Source organism: Dipodomys merriami, unplaced genomic scaffold (genome assembly GCF_024711535.1).
Source record: "Dipodomys merriami isolate MVZ:Mamm:240054 unplaced genomic scaffold, mDipMer1.0.p SCAF_22, whole genome shotgun sequence".
NCBI lineage: Eukaryota > Metazoa > Chordata > Mammalia > Rodentia > Heteromyidae > Dipodomys > Dipodomys merriami.
The window spans coordinates 8,577,122-8,591,464 of record NW_027203604.1 but is presented as its reverse complement, the minus strand read 5'-3'; the positions used below and the strand labels follow the sequence as shown (position 1 = coordinate 8,591,464).

General features: G+C 40.8%; 2 protein-coding genes across 2 annotated transcripts in view; one reads left to right on the top strand and one right to left on the bottom strand.

Annotated features, from left to right (window-relative positions):
• Cenpp (centromere protein P) overlaps window positions 1-7,647 on the bottom strand; it is a 185,557-nt gene extending 177,910 nt beyond the window's left edge. Inside the window, exons 1-3 of the mRNA XM_070033278.1 lie at window positions 7,302-7,647; window positions 3,472-3,653; window positions 2,842-2,930 (exon numbers count right to left, since the gene is read on the bottom strand). Of these exons, the coding sequence (XP_069889379.1) occupies window positions 2,842-2,930; window positions 3,472-3,653; window positions 7,302-7,408 (378 nt within the window). The 5' untranslated portion in view covers window positions 7,409-7,647. The remainder of the gene's footprint in view (window positions 1-2,841; window positions 2,931-3,471; window positions 3,654-7,301) is intronic.
• Window positions 7,648-7,784: 137 nt separating this feature from the next.
• Nol8 (nucleolar protein 8) overlaps window positions 7,785-14,343 on the top strand; it is a 31,045-nt gene continuing 24,486 nt past the window's right edge. The window contains exons 1-4 of the mRNA XM_070033263.1: window positions 7,785-8,035; window positions 8,994-9,146; window positions 9,599-9,661; window positions 12,200-12,278. Coding sequence (XP_069889364.1) covers window positions 9,008-9,146; window positions 9,599-9,661; window positions 12,200-12,278 — 281 coding nt within the window. The 5' untranslated portion in view covers window positions 7,785-8,035; window positions 8,994-9,007. The remainder of the gene's footprint in view (window positions 8,036-8,993; window positions 9,147-9,598; window positions 9,662-12,199; window positions 12,279-14,343) is intronic.

Here is a 14,343-nt window from a genome sequence, read left to right as displayed (position 1 = left end):
CATTAAATAGTTCTTTTACATCTTTGGTTAGGTTAATTCCTAAATATTTTATTTTTCGGGAGGTTATTGTGAATGGGGTTGCTCCCTTTATTTCCCTCTCTTCCTGTACATTATCAGTGTATAGGAAGGCAACTGATTTTTGTGGGTTTATTTTGTATCCTGCTATTTTGCCGAAGTGATTTATGATTTCTAAGAGTTTGGGGATGGAGTTTTTGGGATCATGGAGGTATAGTATCATGTCGTCTGCAAAAAGGGATAGTTTAACTTCTTCTTTCCCTATGTGGATCCCTTTAATGTCTTTTTCTTGCCTTATTGCCCTGGCTAAGGGTTCTAGGACTATATTGAAGAGGAGTGGAGACAGTGGGCATCCTTGCCTTGTTCCTGATTTTAGGAGAATTGGTTGTAGCTTTTCCCCATTAAGTATAATATTGGCTATTGGTCTGTCATAAATGGCTTTTATTGTTTTTAGAAATGTTCCTTCTATTCCTATTTTCTCCAGAGCTTTTAGCATGAATGAATGTTGAATTTTGTCAAAGGCCTTTTCTGCATCTGTAGCGATAATCATGTGATTCTTGACCTTGGCTCTGTTGATATGTTGGATTACATTTATTGACTTACGTATGTTAAACCATCCCTGTGTCTCTGGGATGAAGCCTACCTGATCATAGTGAATTATTTTTTTTATGTGTTTCTGGATTTTGTTAGCTAGAATCTTGTTAAGGATCTTTGCATCTGTGGAACTACATACTTTTAAACGACAATTCACATCTCTTTATAGAGTTTCTGCAATTATCATGTCCTGTCTTTCAAATATTTCCTCTCCAACTTTTTTCCTCACAACTCCTAAAGTATATTGGACAAAAACTCCTAGTTGCTTCAATGTTTATTTTCATTGTTACCCCATCTATTCACTGGCTTAAGGCACCAGAAGTACCCAACTTTCCACATCTCCAAGCATTCAACCATTCTCTAGCCATAAGAAATCATCCTAAAAGTGCAATGCCACTAGCAGCCTATTCAACACAGAACAGTCTCTTTTCAGTTGGATTTTAGACAAGTTTTCTGAGGATAAGACTAATTTTCCCCACAGCCTTACCCCTCCCAGATAATCCATAAAGTAATTGTAGAAAATATGAACACCTGCAGCAGAGAAGGCCCGAAAACCCTAAGATGTACTAAAATGCCTCTCATAGTTTCTGGACAATATCTATAGTATAACAGTTCTCAGAGAAGGAGCTGGACCTCAGTCTTATGACCACCAACCTCCCACAAGCTGCAGGCAGAATCCATTAATGTGTGCCAGTATGCAGAAGTGGAATGCTACCTCTCTGAGGTCAGGATCACCACAGATATAAAGAAAGAAAATACACTTGGTCCAATTATACAAACATCTACAATGGGAAAACCTAGAGTCCCCATGCCATCCAAAGGAATGGACTAGGGTCCTGGCACAGCCTAACTAATCTAAATGAAGAATCCTGGTACCTGCCCCTTAGTGCACAAAGACAGCATTTCCACAGGACTTGCTGTGACTACTCTTTTATCTGATGAGCTAAACCAAAAGAGTTTCTTGTGTCTTTATTCTTGTCCATGGGCTGAAGAGGTGGCTCAATGTGGCAGAACACCTGCTTAGCAAGAGCAAGACCCTGAGTTTAAACCCCAGTAACAAAACACATACACATACACATACATAGACACACACAATATTAAACATGCTAGGAACTTGTGGTTCATTCTGATAATCCCAGCTACTCAGAAGACCTGAGAATTGTGTTTTGAAGCCAGGTTAGGCATCTTATGAGACCCTTTATCTCTAACTAATCACCAAAATGCTGAAGTAGAGCTGTGGCTCAAGTGGTAGAGTGACAGCTTTGAGCAAAAAAGCTAAGGAAAAATGTCCAGGCCCCGAATTAAAGACCTAGTATGAACACATACACAAAAGAAATTTAAGGCTGGTTGCCAGAGGGTCACCTTCCCAGCCCCTAAAGAGCGCTTGCCTTGCATGCCTGAGGCCCTGGGTTCGATTCCTCAGCACCACATAAACAAAAAGAAAAAAGCCGGAAGTGGCGCTGTGGCTCAAGTGGTAGAGCGCTAGCCTTGAGCTGAAGAGCCGAGGGACAGCGCCCAGGCCCAGAGTTCAGGCCCCACGACCGGACCCAAAAAAAAAAAAAAGTCTTAACTAAAGGTGCCTCCTTTCCTATGTCATGTCTTACCAGTCCAATATAATATGCAAGATCATCTAGCACCAAGCAACCATCATATGGCTGTAGTTCTAGATTACCACAGCCTAATGAGAGGTCCTGAGCAAGGACACTTGTTTCCATAGATTAAATGCTGAGGAAATTTGTTACATATCAATAGGAATTAATAGATGAGAGGCCCATTTGCTAATTATTGGTGACAGCCAGGACTGCTCTATCAATGGGCTCAGCAGCAATAGTACCAAGTGCTGGAGTACCAAGTAATGGAGTATTAATACCTAAGTCTTGAATAAGCTGAGCACTGGTAGCTTAAGCCTGGAATCCTAGCTACTCAGGAGGCTGAGATCTGAGCATCTAGGTTCAAAGACAGCCAGGGCAGGGAAGGTCCTTGAGACTCTCCAAGAAAGAACCAAAAAGCCAGAAGTGGTTTGAGTATTAAAACAAAAAAACTAAGGGACAATGCCCAAGCCAAGTTCAAGCCAGTACTAAAAACAAAAATATAACAAAACATCTTGAATGATACTACTGTGTCATAAGGAAATGTGACTTGGGAAATCAACTCAGTCACTGCTAGAGGCTGTAGTATGGGACTGTTTATGTCACAGAAAATCTTCCTTACAAAAGATACTGCTTAATTTACCTCAATTTCCAGAATCTGAAATTCAAGTTGAAAAGTAACCATGCAGCAATTTCCTGATAATCTGTGTCTCTGCATAACCTTCTTTATACCTGTAAATTAGAATAATTATTTTATATGCAAAAACATTTTCAAGTACCTATTATATTTGCATGAATATCTACAATATATGTAAGTAGATGAGTAACAGTATATTTTAGTAAATTTCATTTTTAAAAAATCTAGAAAAATGTGCATCCAACTGATGAGCCAGATGTAGCACTGTGGCTCAAGTGACAGAGCACTAGTCTTCAGCAAAAGCAGCTCAGGGACAGAGGCCAGACCTAGAGTTTAAGCCCCAGTACCAGCAAAAACAAAATAAAGCAAATGAAACACTTTCATATTTAAAGTAACACTTACCTTTTTTTTTTTTCTTTTTTTTTTTTTTTTAGGTCCGGTCGTGGGGCCTGAACTCTGGGCCTGGGCACTGTCCCTCAGCTCTTCAGCTCAAGGCTAGTGCTCTACCACTTGAGCTACAGCACCACTTCCGGCTTTTTTCTTTTTGCTTATGTGGTGCTGAGGAATCTAACCCAGGACCTTGAGCATGCAAGGCAAGCGCTCTACCACTGAGCCACCTTCCCAGCCCACACTTACCTTTTTCTATCATCTCAGCACTTGTTAGATCCTTTGTCTTCTTGGAGTAATTTCTTAAATTGAAGCCAGTAAGTGAACTTAGAAATGAAAGTTCTCCTTTTAAATGTTCAAGCTGACTTTTCAGGTCTTTGGAAGATTCCTGTTCCTCAGAATCTGATTGTAGTATTTCATGAAATGATTTTCTACAAAGCAAATACCAGAAAGTTAATCCAACTATTAAAAAGTATTTCCTGGACTGGGAAAGTGGCTCAGTGGTAGAGTGCTTGCCTTGCATGCATGGGGCCCTGGGTTCGATTCCTCAGCACCATATAAGCAGAAAAAGCCGGAAGTGGTGCTGTGGCTCAAGTGGTAGAGTGCTAGCCTTGAGCTGAAGAGCTGAGGGCCAGCGCCCATACCCAGAGTTCAGGCCCCATGACTGGCCAAAAAAAAAAATCATCTACAATCATGAAAAGATAGAACACACACAGACACACACAGACACACACACAGACACACACACAGACACACACACACACAGACACAGACACACACACACACAGACACACACACACACAGAGACACACACACACAGAGACACACACACACAGACACACAGACACACACACAGACACACACACAGACACACACACAGACACACACAGACACACACAGACACACACACACAGACACAGACAGACACACACACACACACACACACACACACACACACACACACACACACACACACACACACACACACACACACACACACACACACACACACACACACACACACACACACACACACACACACACACCTCCTAGGTTATATGGCAAAGAAACTTACCTCAAAAAAATCTATAGTATGTGACATGAATTTAAAAAGCTGGCCATCAGTGCCTCATGTCTATAATCCTAGCTATTCAAGATGCTGAGATAAGAGAACTGAAGTTTGAAGCCAGGCCAGACAAAAAAGTCCTAGAGACTTTTTTTTCAGCAAAAAGCCAGAGTAGAGGCAAGGCTCAAATGGCAAAGCACCAGCTATAAGCAAAGGCCAGCAAAACTGTGAGGCAATAAGTTCAAGCTCTGGTACTACCAAAAAAATAAGAAGTCAACTATTTACTAGTAAGTGTTAAGAGACAAGTACTGTTCTAAATGATTATGCACACACACACGTGTAATACTCAATCCTCACAATAGCTTGTAAAATTTTTACCAAGTATAATTTTATAATTTTACCAAGGAGGAATCTGAAGTACAGGAGGAAATCACTCAATCAAGATTACTCACAATCCTTCCATAAGAGCCAGGATTGTAAGGCAAGCAATTTGGCTCTACCTTTTAGATACATGGATATAGCAGAATCATTTGTGTACAATTTCCCTATCTCTACTCCGCTTAAAAATCACTTAAATGGTTTGAGGCCAGTGTAGGCAGGAAAGTCTGTGAAACCAGCAAAAAATTGGACATAGAGGTGTAGAATACCAGCCTTGAACAAAAATGCAAATTGAGAGCTAGAAGCCATGAATTCAAGCCTTAGTACCAACATACACAGTCAATATATCCATCACAGTGAAGAAAAACTTAACATAAAACCCTAGATACGGGGCTGTGAAGGTGGCTCAGTGGTAGAGCGCTTGCCTTGCATGCCTGAGGCCCTGGGTTCGATTCCTCAGCACCACATAAGCAAAAAGAAAAAAGCCGGAAGTGGTGCTGTGGCTCAAGTGGTAGAGCCTTAGCCTTGAGCTGAGGAACAGCGCCCCGGCCCAGAGTTCAGGCCCTACGACCAGACCCCCCCCCCAAAAAAAAAAAAAACCAACCCTAGATACAAAACATCCTAAATTGGTATTTTTTATGTGTTTTTTGTTTTGGACAAAGTCTTGCTATATAAAGCTGTATAACTTATCCTATTAGGAAGCTGAGGCAGGAAGACGGTAACAATTGTGCTGTAATATGCCAGAATGACATTTCATGTCTTTACAATCTAGACTCTTCTTAATTTCCCAACTCCGTTCTTGTTGAAAATGTCTCTGAATGTTGGGGTGTCATATGAAAATAAGCACACAACTCAACAGTAATGGCAAGAGTTTACTTCTACAGAGGGCATGCTACTAACAGGAGTCCAAATAAACAAGTGTGCAGGGCAGACAATCCACCTAGGTCTTTTTTCCTAAAGAATGACTGCTTTTGATCTAATTGGTCAGAACTTTGGGCTATATTCTTGCATGACTGGCTTAAGTTTATCCAAGCAATCAACCAAAGCCAGGACACCTGGCCAAAATTTGTCAGAAAAACAATTGTTACACAGCTGGCACTCTACCACTTAAGCCATGCCTCCAGCTCCTAGATAAACAATTCTTATAACAAGATATGGCTTAACTAAAGCAGCTTCTTGTAAAATAGTAGCGATCTGTTTCTGTAAAGCAACTACTAACAGAAAAAGATTCTAACTCTAATACTCACTGAGGAGTTTCAGATTACATAAATAACCCATTATATTATCCCGGGCTAATAATGACATCTTGTGGTCAGTAAAGAAACTGTTTTTCCCCAAAGAATAACACCATGTTACTCAAACTTCAAGTACCCTTATAAGGGCTGGAGGGCATGGCTTAAGTGTTAGAAAGTTTTCCTAGCAGGCTCAAGATCCTGTACCACAATCTATGCCACAAAAATAAAATCTCCCCCAAATAAAATTTCCAATGCACAATAATTAAATAATAAAAATGTGCACATAAATATGCAGAGTGGAAGATAGGTGTCCATAAAAATACATACTCTGAATCAGTAGATGGGGATAGGACCAAAATCTGGAGGTCTCACTAATTCCCAAGTGATCACACCTGGAGTAGCAAGTCCACTATATTTACTTTGATTTTTGGAGGAGCACCTGTCTGAGGTCTGTTTCTTTCTGCCTTTTTACCAGTTATGACTTTTTCTCTACTTTGATTTTCTTTAACCCCTCTCCTCCTTGACATCTCTAGCATTTTTGTTCATTTAGCTTAAGGGGAAAAAAAAGATAAACTGTTTTGTGTCAAGTTTGTCCTGATTAGACAATAGAAATGGTTTCCAAATTTGAGAAGATACAAAGTTCTTCCCTTTGCTCTCTCAAACCAAGAATGTCTGGACAATGGATTTCCGGAGGACCTTGACAACTTCTCCGATTGTCACATTCTTTCGCTTTAAAAGAGAATTTTATCATAGCAGGCTGTCAGAGTCTTCTATCAACTACATAGTCTACACAGTGACAGAATTCAAAGTACTTGATATCAACTTGCTTTTTTATGTTTTTTAAAATCTGTCTAGGTGCTGTTTTCTCCCCCGTGTCAGGACTGAATTCAGGACTTTTGCCCACGGTTGGCAAGCACTCAACCACTGAGCAACATTCCCAGTCCCTTGCGTTATTAACGTAAACGAAAAGTCAGTGTCATTTAATGTGGCTCGTTGATCCTTCCCCTGCAATCTCCCTCCCCCCCCCCCCAAAAAAAGACAAGAAACAAAGCCGAATAAATCCCAATTAGATGCCGCTTCGTGGGGCAGGCCAGATTATCCAGTCAGGAAAGAGACATCTTTTTCCTAGACAGTCATCAACAAAAGAAAGCCTTTGGGAAAAGGACCGCAGTCCCCGACGTGAATCCCGAATTCAAGAATAAACCGGTTAGGACACTGGAAGATGCGACTGTACAGTATCAATATTGGTTCAAGTCTACAGTGTGGCCGGCCCCAGGCTACAGTTTCAGCACCGGGTCTGCGGCGAGTTGGAACCGGGAGCAATCAGGACATTCACCCGCCTCGCCCGCCCACAGACACTATCTCCAGTGGGCCTGGGGGCGAAGACCGGAGCCACATACCGGATTCCAGACGTGTTTTCCAAGGGTGCCGGCAGCTTCGCGCAGGTCCGCTGCAGCTCTGCGATCTCCGCCTCCAAGGCGCGAACCTCAGCCCACCCAGCTTCCATCGCACTCCTCAGACCCGCGCGCGCTGCCGCGAGTGACAACCCCAGCCCGGGGCTTCAAGTCGCGCGCGCTCCTGGCGCTAACCATTCCCGAAAGTCGAGGGGGGAAGGCGACAAAGCGACGCGCGTTCCCTCCTACGCCCAAACAATATTACAGGTCTTTGATGCCCACCTTACGTGGTGAGAGTTACCTCTTAATAGTTCTGACCCTTTTGAAAATTGGTTCGTTCCGATTCAAAGCCTAAACTTTCAGCTGCCCCCCCCGCCCGTGGCTTTTGGAACTACCCAAACTCCTCCTACGTCACTGCAGAGGCGGCTCCGGAACACCTGAAGACAGGAGTCTCTTTGTTTTTCTTCCTCCCGGTCACTTCCGCCTACCCAGTCCAGAAGTCAACGAACACGCGGCGCTCAGGCTCTTCACTGGAAAGTAGACCAGTTTGCCTTAGGCTCTTTTTCAGGCTCTGAAGCGAATTTACTGGAGAAGGAGAGCGTAGTCTGGACCACGAGAAAGGAAATAAAAGGCCTCTCCGGAACTGTGTGGAAACGGAACCCTTGGAGGCTGGGTTGGAAGTCGAGTAGGAAGGAAACGCAAGCACTCAGGCTTAGTCTCTGCGCCTGGCGGACCTCACGGTGAGGCGTGGGTTTCGGGGAGGGCAAGGTTGGGACTGTAAGACGTCGCCTCTCTCTTCTCTCTGGATCTTCTCAGAGCAAGAACGGTGGGGTGGGCAGCGTGCCATGTGACGTGCTGTTTTGTGATCTCCCTTTGGAGCAGTCTGTCTGCTGTTGGGTAAGGGATGAGTGGGAGCTGAGTTCCTGCAGTACTAAACGAGAGAGGTAGCATGGTTGTACAACTAAAATGCTTCTGGAAACACTTCCATCATACATACATATACATGTATTTAGTGTGTACTACATAACATATAGTATTAACCGTTCTGTGTTCTGAATTTAGAACTGGATTGTGATCCTGATTTCACCTCTAATTTTTTTTTATGGCATTGAGGGCCCCAGGACCTGCCAGGAAAAAGAAAAAACAAAACAAAACACCTTCTGCCAGGCACTTGTGGCTTACCCATGTAATCCTAGCTACTCAGGAGGCTGAGCTCTGAGGATTGCAGTTCAAAGCTAGCCCGGACAGTAAAATCCATGAGACTCCAGAAAACTTGAAGTGGCACTGTGGCTCAAAATGGCAGAGCCTTAGTCTTGAACAAAAAAAAGAGCTCAGGAACAGCACCCAGGCCCTGAGTCCAAGCCCCATGACCAAGAAAAAAGAGAACAAGGAAAAATATCTAATAATGTGAATAAGACAATAAAAAGTATTAGCATATCCTAATTGTGGTCATTAAGTAAAAAATCACCTTCTATACCTGTGTATGTGTAAATGTGGTACCAAAATGTATTTACAGAGAATGCAAATGTAGACCTTGAGAACAATCTCCAGGGATAAGTTTGGAAGCAATACAATAGGAAGTGAAATACAGTTTTAGATGAACAACCTGGCACAGAAAGTTCAAGGGAAGTAACTGTGTTTCATATGTAATTATGAAAAAGAATTCCTTTATACACAGAACATTTCTGTTTCCACTAGAATACACTGGCCTCATGAAAGCCAACAGAGAAACAAAGCGCCTTCATGTGGGTGGTCTTAGCCAGGCCATTTCTGAGACAGACCTACAGAATCAATTTAGCAGATTTGGAGAAGTTTCTGATGTGGAAATCATCTCACGGAAAGATGAACAAGGTAAGTTTATGTTTCACTGAGTGGTTAAAGGAAGAGCAATTACTACAAAATAAAGCAACTTCAGAAGTGAATATAAACTCTAAATGCTGTGATAGGAAATATTACGTATATTGTGGAACTTAACTACAATTAGCTTCCAAAATCAGAAACATTCTATGACTTGATTTGTTATCTCCTAACTTTTCAGAGTTAAACTTCTAGCATTAAAAGTGTCCTGTTAAGTAGAATATCACTAACATATAATCGAGATGTTTTCTTTAACTGACTTTTGGTTTTTGGTTTTTGGGGTTTTTTGCTTACCCATTTTCTTCCAATAGTTTCATATACTTTGAAAAATGCTGTTTGTATCCATTGAAAAATAAATTTTTCTTATTGAATAAATTTCCAGCAGTTCATCAACTTAACGTTGTTCCCTGGATATAAGTTTAAATAAATTTGTTTTTACTTTTTAGGAAACTCACAGAAAGTCTTTGCATATGTTAACATCACCATAGCAGAAGCAGAGCTGAAAAAATGTAAGATTATCTTATATTTTTATACTCTTTCTCAGTTGGTATCATTGTGAGACTTGGAATAACTTTAGTTCTAAAACTCAGCTTCAACAGCAATAAAACATATAGATGGACAACCATGAATAAGAGAATGTTGATAACCTACATCTCAGAATGTTTCAGTTAATTCCATTAGTGTCAGAAGATCTATGGCACCACATGTTGGTGGGTTTACTCAAAAACTGCTCTATTTTCAACCAGGCTCATATCTAAAATCCTAGCTATTCAGGATGCCAAGATCTGGGGGGTTGTGGTTTGAAGCCAAGTCATCAGAAAAATCTGTGAGACTCCATTTCCAAAATAACTAGAGAAGGTCAAGGTAAATGTGTGGCTCAAATGGTAGAGAGCCATCTGAGCAAGCAGAAAAGAATTGCATATTCTCACATCATTTGGACAAAAGACCAAACTTACATAGAAACTACTGATACACATATCCCACTGGATATGATGCTACATCTTCAGTCTTCACTTTTCTTGAGCAGCTAATCCTTATCAAATGTTGTAGGACAGATGTTAGAATATGCTTTTATGAGGCCATATCTTTGAAACTGTGATATCTTTTGTTATGAGTTTTGTAAAGCTCAAAGTCAGTGATACCTTTCAGCAAAGAGTAGTGGCTTTTGTGCTGCTGCTACAGTAATAGATTCTATTACTTGGAGATAAGAAAGTCAAGACACTAAAAAAGAAAAGGAACATGTTATTAGAAAGCCATCAGCTTTTATAATGTTATTCGCAAAAAGATGATTGCCCTTTGAGGAGGTATGTGTGATAAATAGGAAGTTATGGTTAAGAACGTATCAGTTATGTTATGAACGCTGTGGTACACAAAATTATAAGCTCCAATTTGTTTATCTAGTAAATGGAAAAAAGATAATGCTTACCTCCTGATACTAAATAGGACTTAGTTAATGGTTGTTATTAAAGAATCTGATAGCAGATATTTAGAAACAGCCACTTTAAGTTAATTTTCAAGTTGGACAATGATAATTAGTATGAAATGGTAAATAAAAATGAACTTCTATTGGATTCTAAAATGCCTTGACCACACTGAAAAGATTTCATTGTTTCATAGTTACAGAATGAGAAATAACAGCGGAATATCAAATAAATGTCAGTTATTCACCAAAAGTTCTTGAGATTAGTTTATTAACAAATTCTAGTTTACACACTCTTTTTCATCTTAGTCATTCTAGTAACTCTGAGTTAGGGAGTATAAGAAATCTCTGGTAGCCAGGTGCTGATGGCTCATATCTACAGAACCACTCAGAAACTAGAAGTGGGGGCTGGGAATGTGACTTAGTGGTAGAGTGCTTGCCTTGAGCAAAAGAAGCTCAGGGAGACTGGGAATGTGGCTCAGCGGTAGAGTGCTTGCCTAGTATGCATGAAGCCCTGGGTTCGATTCCTCAGTACCACATAAACAGAAAAGGCCAGAAGTGGCACTGTGGCACAGAGAGGCTCAAGGACAGTGTCTAGGTCCTGAGTTTTCAAGCCCCAGGACCAGGAAAAAACAACAAATAAAAGCAGCTCAGGGACAGGGCTCAGGTCCTGAGTTCATGCCTTAGGACTAGGAAAAAAAGCAAAAAAAGAACAAAAACAAAAAAGCAGAAGTGGCTCAAAGAGGTAGAGCACTAGCCTTGAGCAAAAGAACTGAGGGACAGTACCCAGGCCCTGAGTTCAAGTCCCACAACCGACAAAAAAAAAAAAAGAAAAAGAAAAACACCTGTTAAGTATTGATAGTGAAACAGAAAAACAAGTCTCTAGATCACATTTTTCTTTCTTCTCTCTAGGTGTGTTTTGTGCTAAACAAATCTACTTTCTTTGGCTGGGAAGGTGGCTCAATGGTAGAGTGCTTGCCTTGCATGCATGAGGCCCTGGGTTCGATTCCTCAGCACCACATAAGCAAAAAGAAAAAAAGCCGGAAGGGCAGGGAAGATGGCTCAGTGGTAGAGCGCTTGCCTTGCATGCATGAGGCCCTGGGTTTGATTCCTCAGCACCATATAAGCAGGAAAAAAAAGCCAGAAGTGGCGCTGTAGCTCAAGTGGTAGAGTGCTAGCCTTGAGCTGAAGAGCTGAGGGATAGCGCCCAGGCCCAGAGTTCAGGCTCCACGACTGGACCCAAAAAATAAAACAAAAAAAAAACAAATCTACTTTCTTGGTGCTAATTAGAAGAAAGCATGTGCTAGTATATATACATATGTGTGTGTGTGTATTTTTTTATATATATATATTTTTTTGTTTTTGTTGGTCATGGGCCTTGATCTCTGGGCCTGGGTGCTGTCCCTCAGCTCTTCAGCTCAAAGCTAGTGCTCTACCACTTGAGTCACAGCGCCACTTCTGGTTTTCTGGTGGTTTATTGGAGATAAGAGAGTCACACAGTTTCCTGCCCAGGATGGCTTTCAACCACTATCCTCAGTAGCTAGGATTACAGGTGTGAGGCACTGATGCCTAGCTTTAAAATATATTTTTGCATACTATTTACTTTAGTAATGATTTTACCTCACAGGTATGTCTGTTTTAAATAAAACAAAATGGAAAGGTGGAACACTTCAAATTCAGCTAGCAAAAGAAAGCTTTTTGCACAGGTAAGATTTGTCCCATGTGGATTTAAGTCCTATTTATATTGCAATCCATTTTATATATTCTCTTTATTTGAAAAATTGAATAACACATTTTATGGTATTAGCAAAATCACACATTGCAATTAGAGCTGATACCACTCTCATTTCTGACTCTTTCACCCTAGACTTCACAGATAAAGGATTTATTGCATTTATGTGTGTACGTATTAAGCTATAAAAATATATAAATATATTGTCTTCACCCAGACCTTCTGTGGTAATGTATCCTTCCCATTCTTTTTAATTTCAAAAAAATGGATATTTAGAATATTTCTATCTTTTCATGATTGTAGATGATCTTTGAACATACCTCTTATATATGTACATGTGTTTCTGTGGGGTTTATGGCAAAAAGTGGAGTTGTTGAATCTTTGAATTATGTCCATTTAAAGTTTAATAGATGCTACTGAATTGTTTTTATTGATTTTGAATGTTAATACTATTGTCATTCAAACATATAAAGACATTAGATATCCATATGAAAAGTATAAGAGTAATGCACATGATTTTAGAAAAAATAATTTAACAATAGATTATTACACTATTTTTATTTATGTAACTATTTGTCCATACTGAGAGATGAACTCAGGACTTGTACATGCTAAGCAAATGCTCTACCACTGAGCCATGCCCCCAGTCATTTTGCTTTTAAGTTTGTGCTTAAGATAGGGATTTGTGGGCTGGGAAGGTGGCTCAGTGGTAGAGTGCTTGCTTTGCATGCATGAGTTCCTGGGTTCAATTCCTCAACACCACATATGCAGAAAAAGCCACAAGTGGCGCTGTGGCTCAAGTGGTAGAGCGCTAGCCTTGAGCTGAAGAGCTGAGGGACAGCACCCAGGCTCAGAGTTCATGCCCCACAACCGGCAAAAAAAAAAAAAAAAAGATAGGGATTTGTAAGCCAGAAGATGGTGGCTCATACCCCTAATCCTAACTACTCAGGAAGCTGAAATCTGAAGATAGCCTTTTGAGGCCAGCCTGGGCAGGAAAGTTCATGAGACTCCTATCTCCAATGATATTTCCCCTAAAAAGCTGGAAGTGGAGTTGTGACTTAAACGGTAGAGCACTAACCTTGAATAAAACAAGGTCAGAAACAATATCCAGATCCTGAGTTCAAACCCCAGGACCAGCATAAAAAAAAAAAAAAAGTACTTTTGTCCATGCTGATGTCAGATCATCATACCTCTGCCAACCAATTATCTAGATTATAAGTGTGTACCAATCTAGCTTGGTTTTGAGATAGTAGATTGCTAACTTTGCCCAGGCTGTCCTCAGACCTGATCCTGTCTTTGCCTCCTGAGTAGCTGGGTTTATAGGTGTATGCCACCCTACTGAACACAGTTAATTTGAAGGGAGAAAAGATAAACTTAGGATTTTTTTTTCCAGACCTCAGGCTTGAACTCAGGGCCTGGACACTGTCCCTAAGCTTTTGTGCTCAAGGCTAGCATTCTACCACTTGAAACACAGCTCTACTTCCAGCTTTTTGTGATTAAACAGAGGTAAGAGTTTTACAGGCTATCCTGCCCAGGCTGGCTTCAAACTCTGATCCTCATATTTCAGCCTTCTGCATAGCTAGGATTATTGGCATGAGCCATTAGCGCCTGACATTTTTTGGAGCTTTCAAATTGGGAAACATTTAAGAGTATATAGATGAAAAAGGTTAGGCTGTAGCTAATACTTGCCTAGCATGTGTGAGGCCTTGGGTTTGAATATACCAGTAGAGTTTGTGGTCTATGGTCTCCATATCTGCCACGAAAAAGTGTTGAGACCTTTGCTGGAGCAGAGCACAATTGGGAATGGACATTGGGTTGGAAAGACTGACTGGAGTAGGGAGTCAGGACAAGATGTCTCCATGCTTAATTTTATGCTGTTTATTCACCTACAGGAGGGAACTGACAAATAAATAAGAGATTATATGATTCATATGGTATAGCAATCAGTGATGTTTTCAAAGAATGTAATGAGAAGTGGGAAAAAGATGCCTATTATAGCTATAGGATTAGCTGGCTTGCACTTTTAAATGTGTGCATGC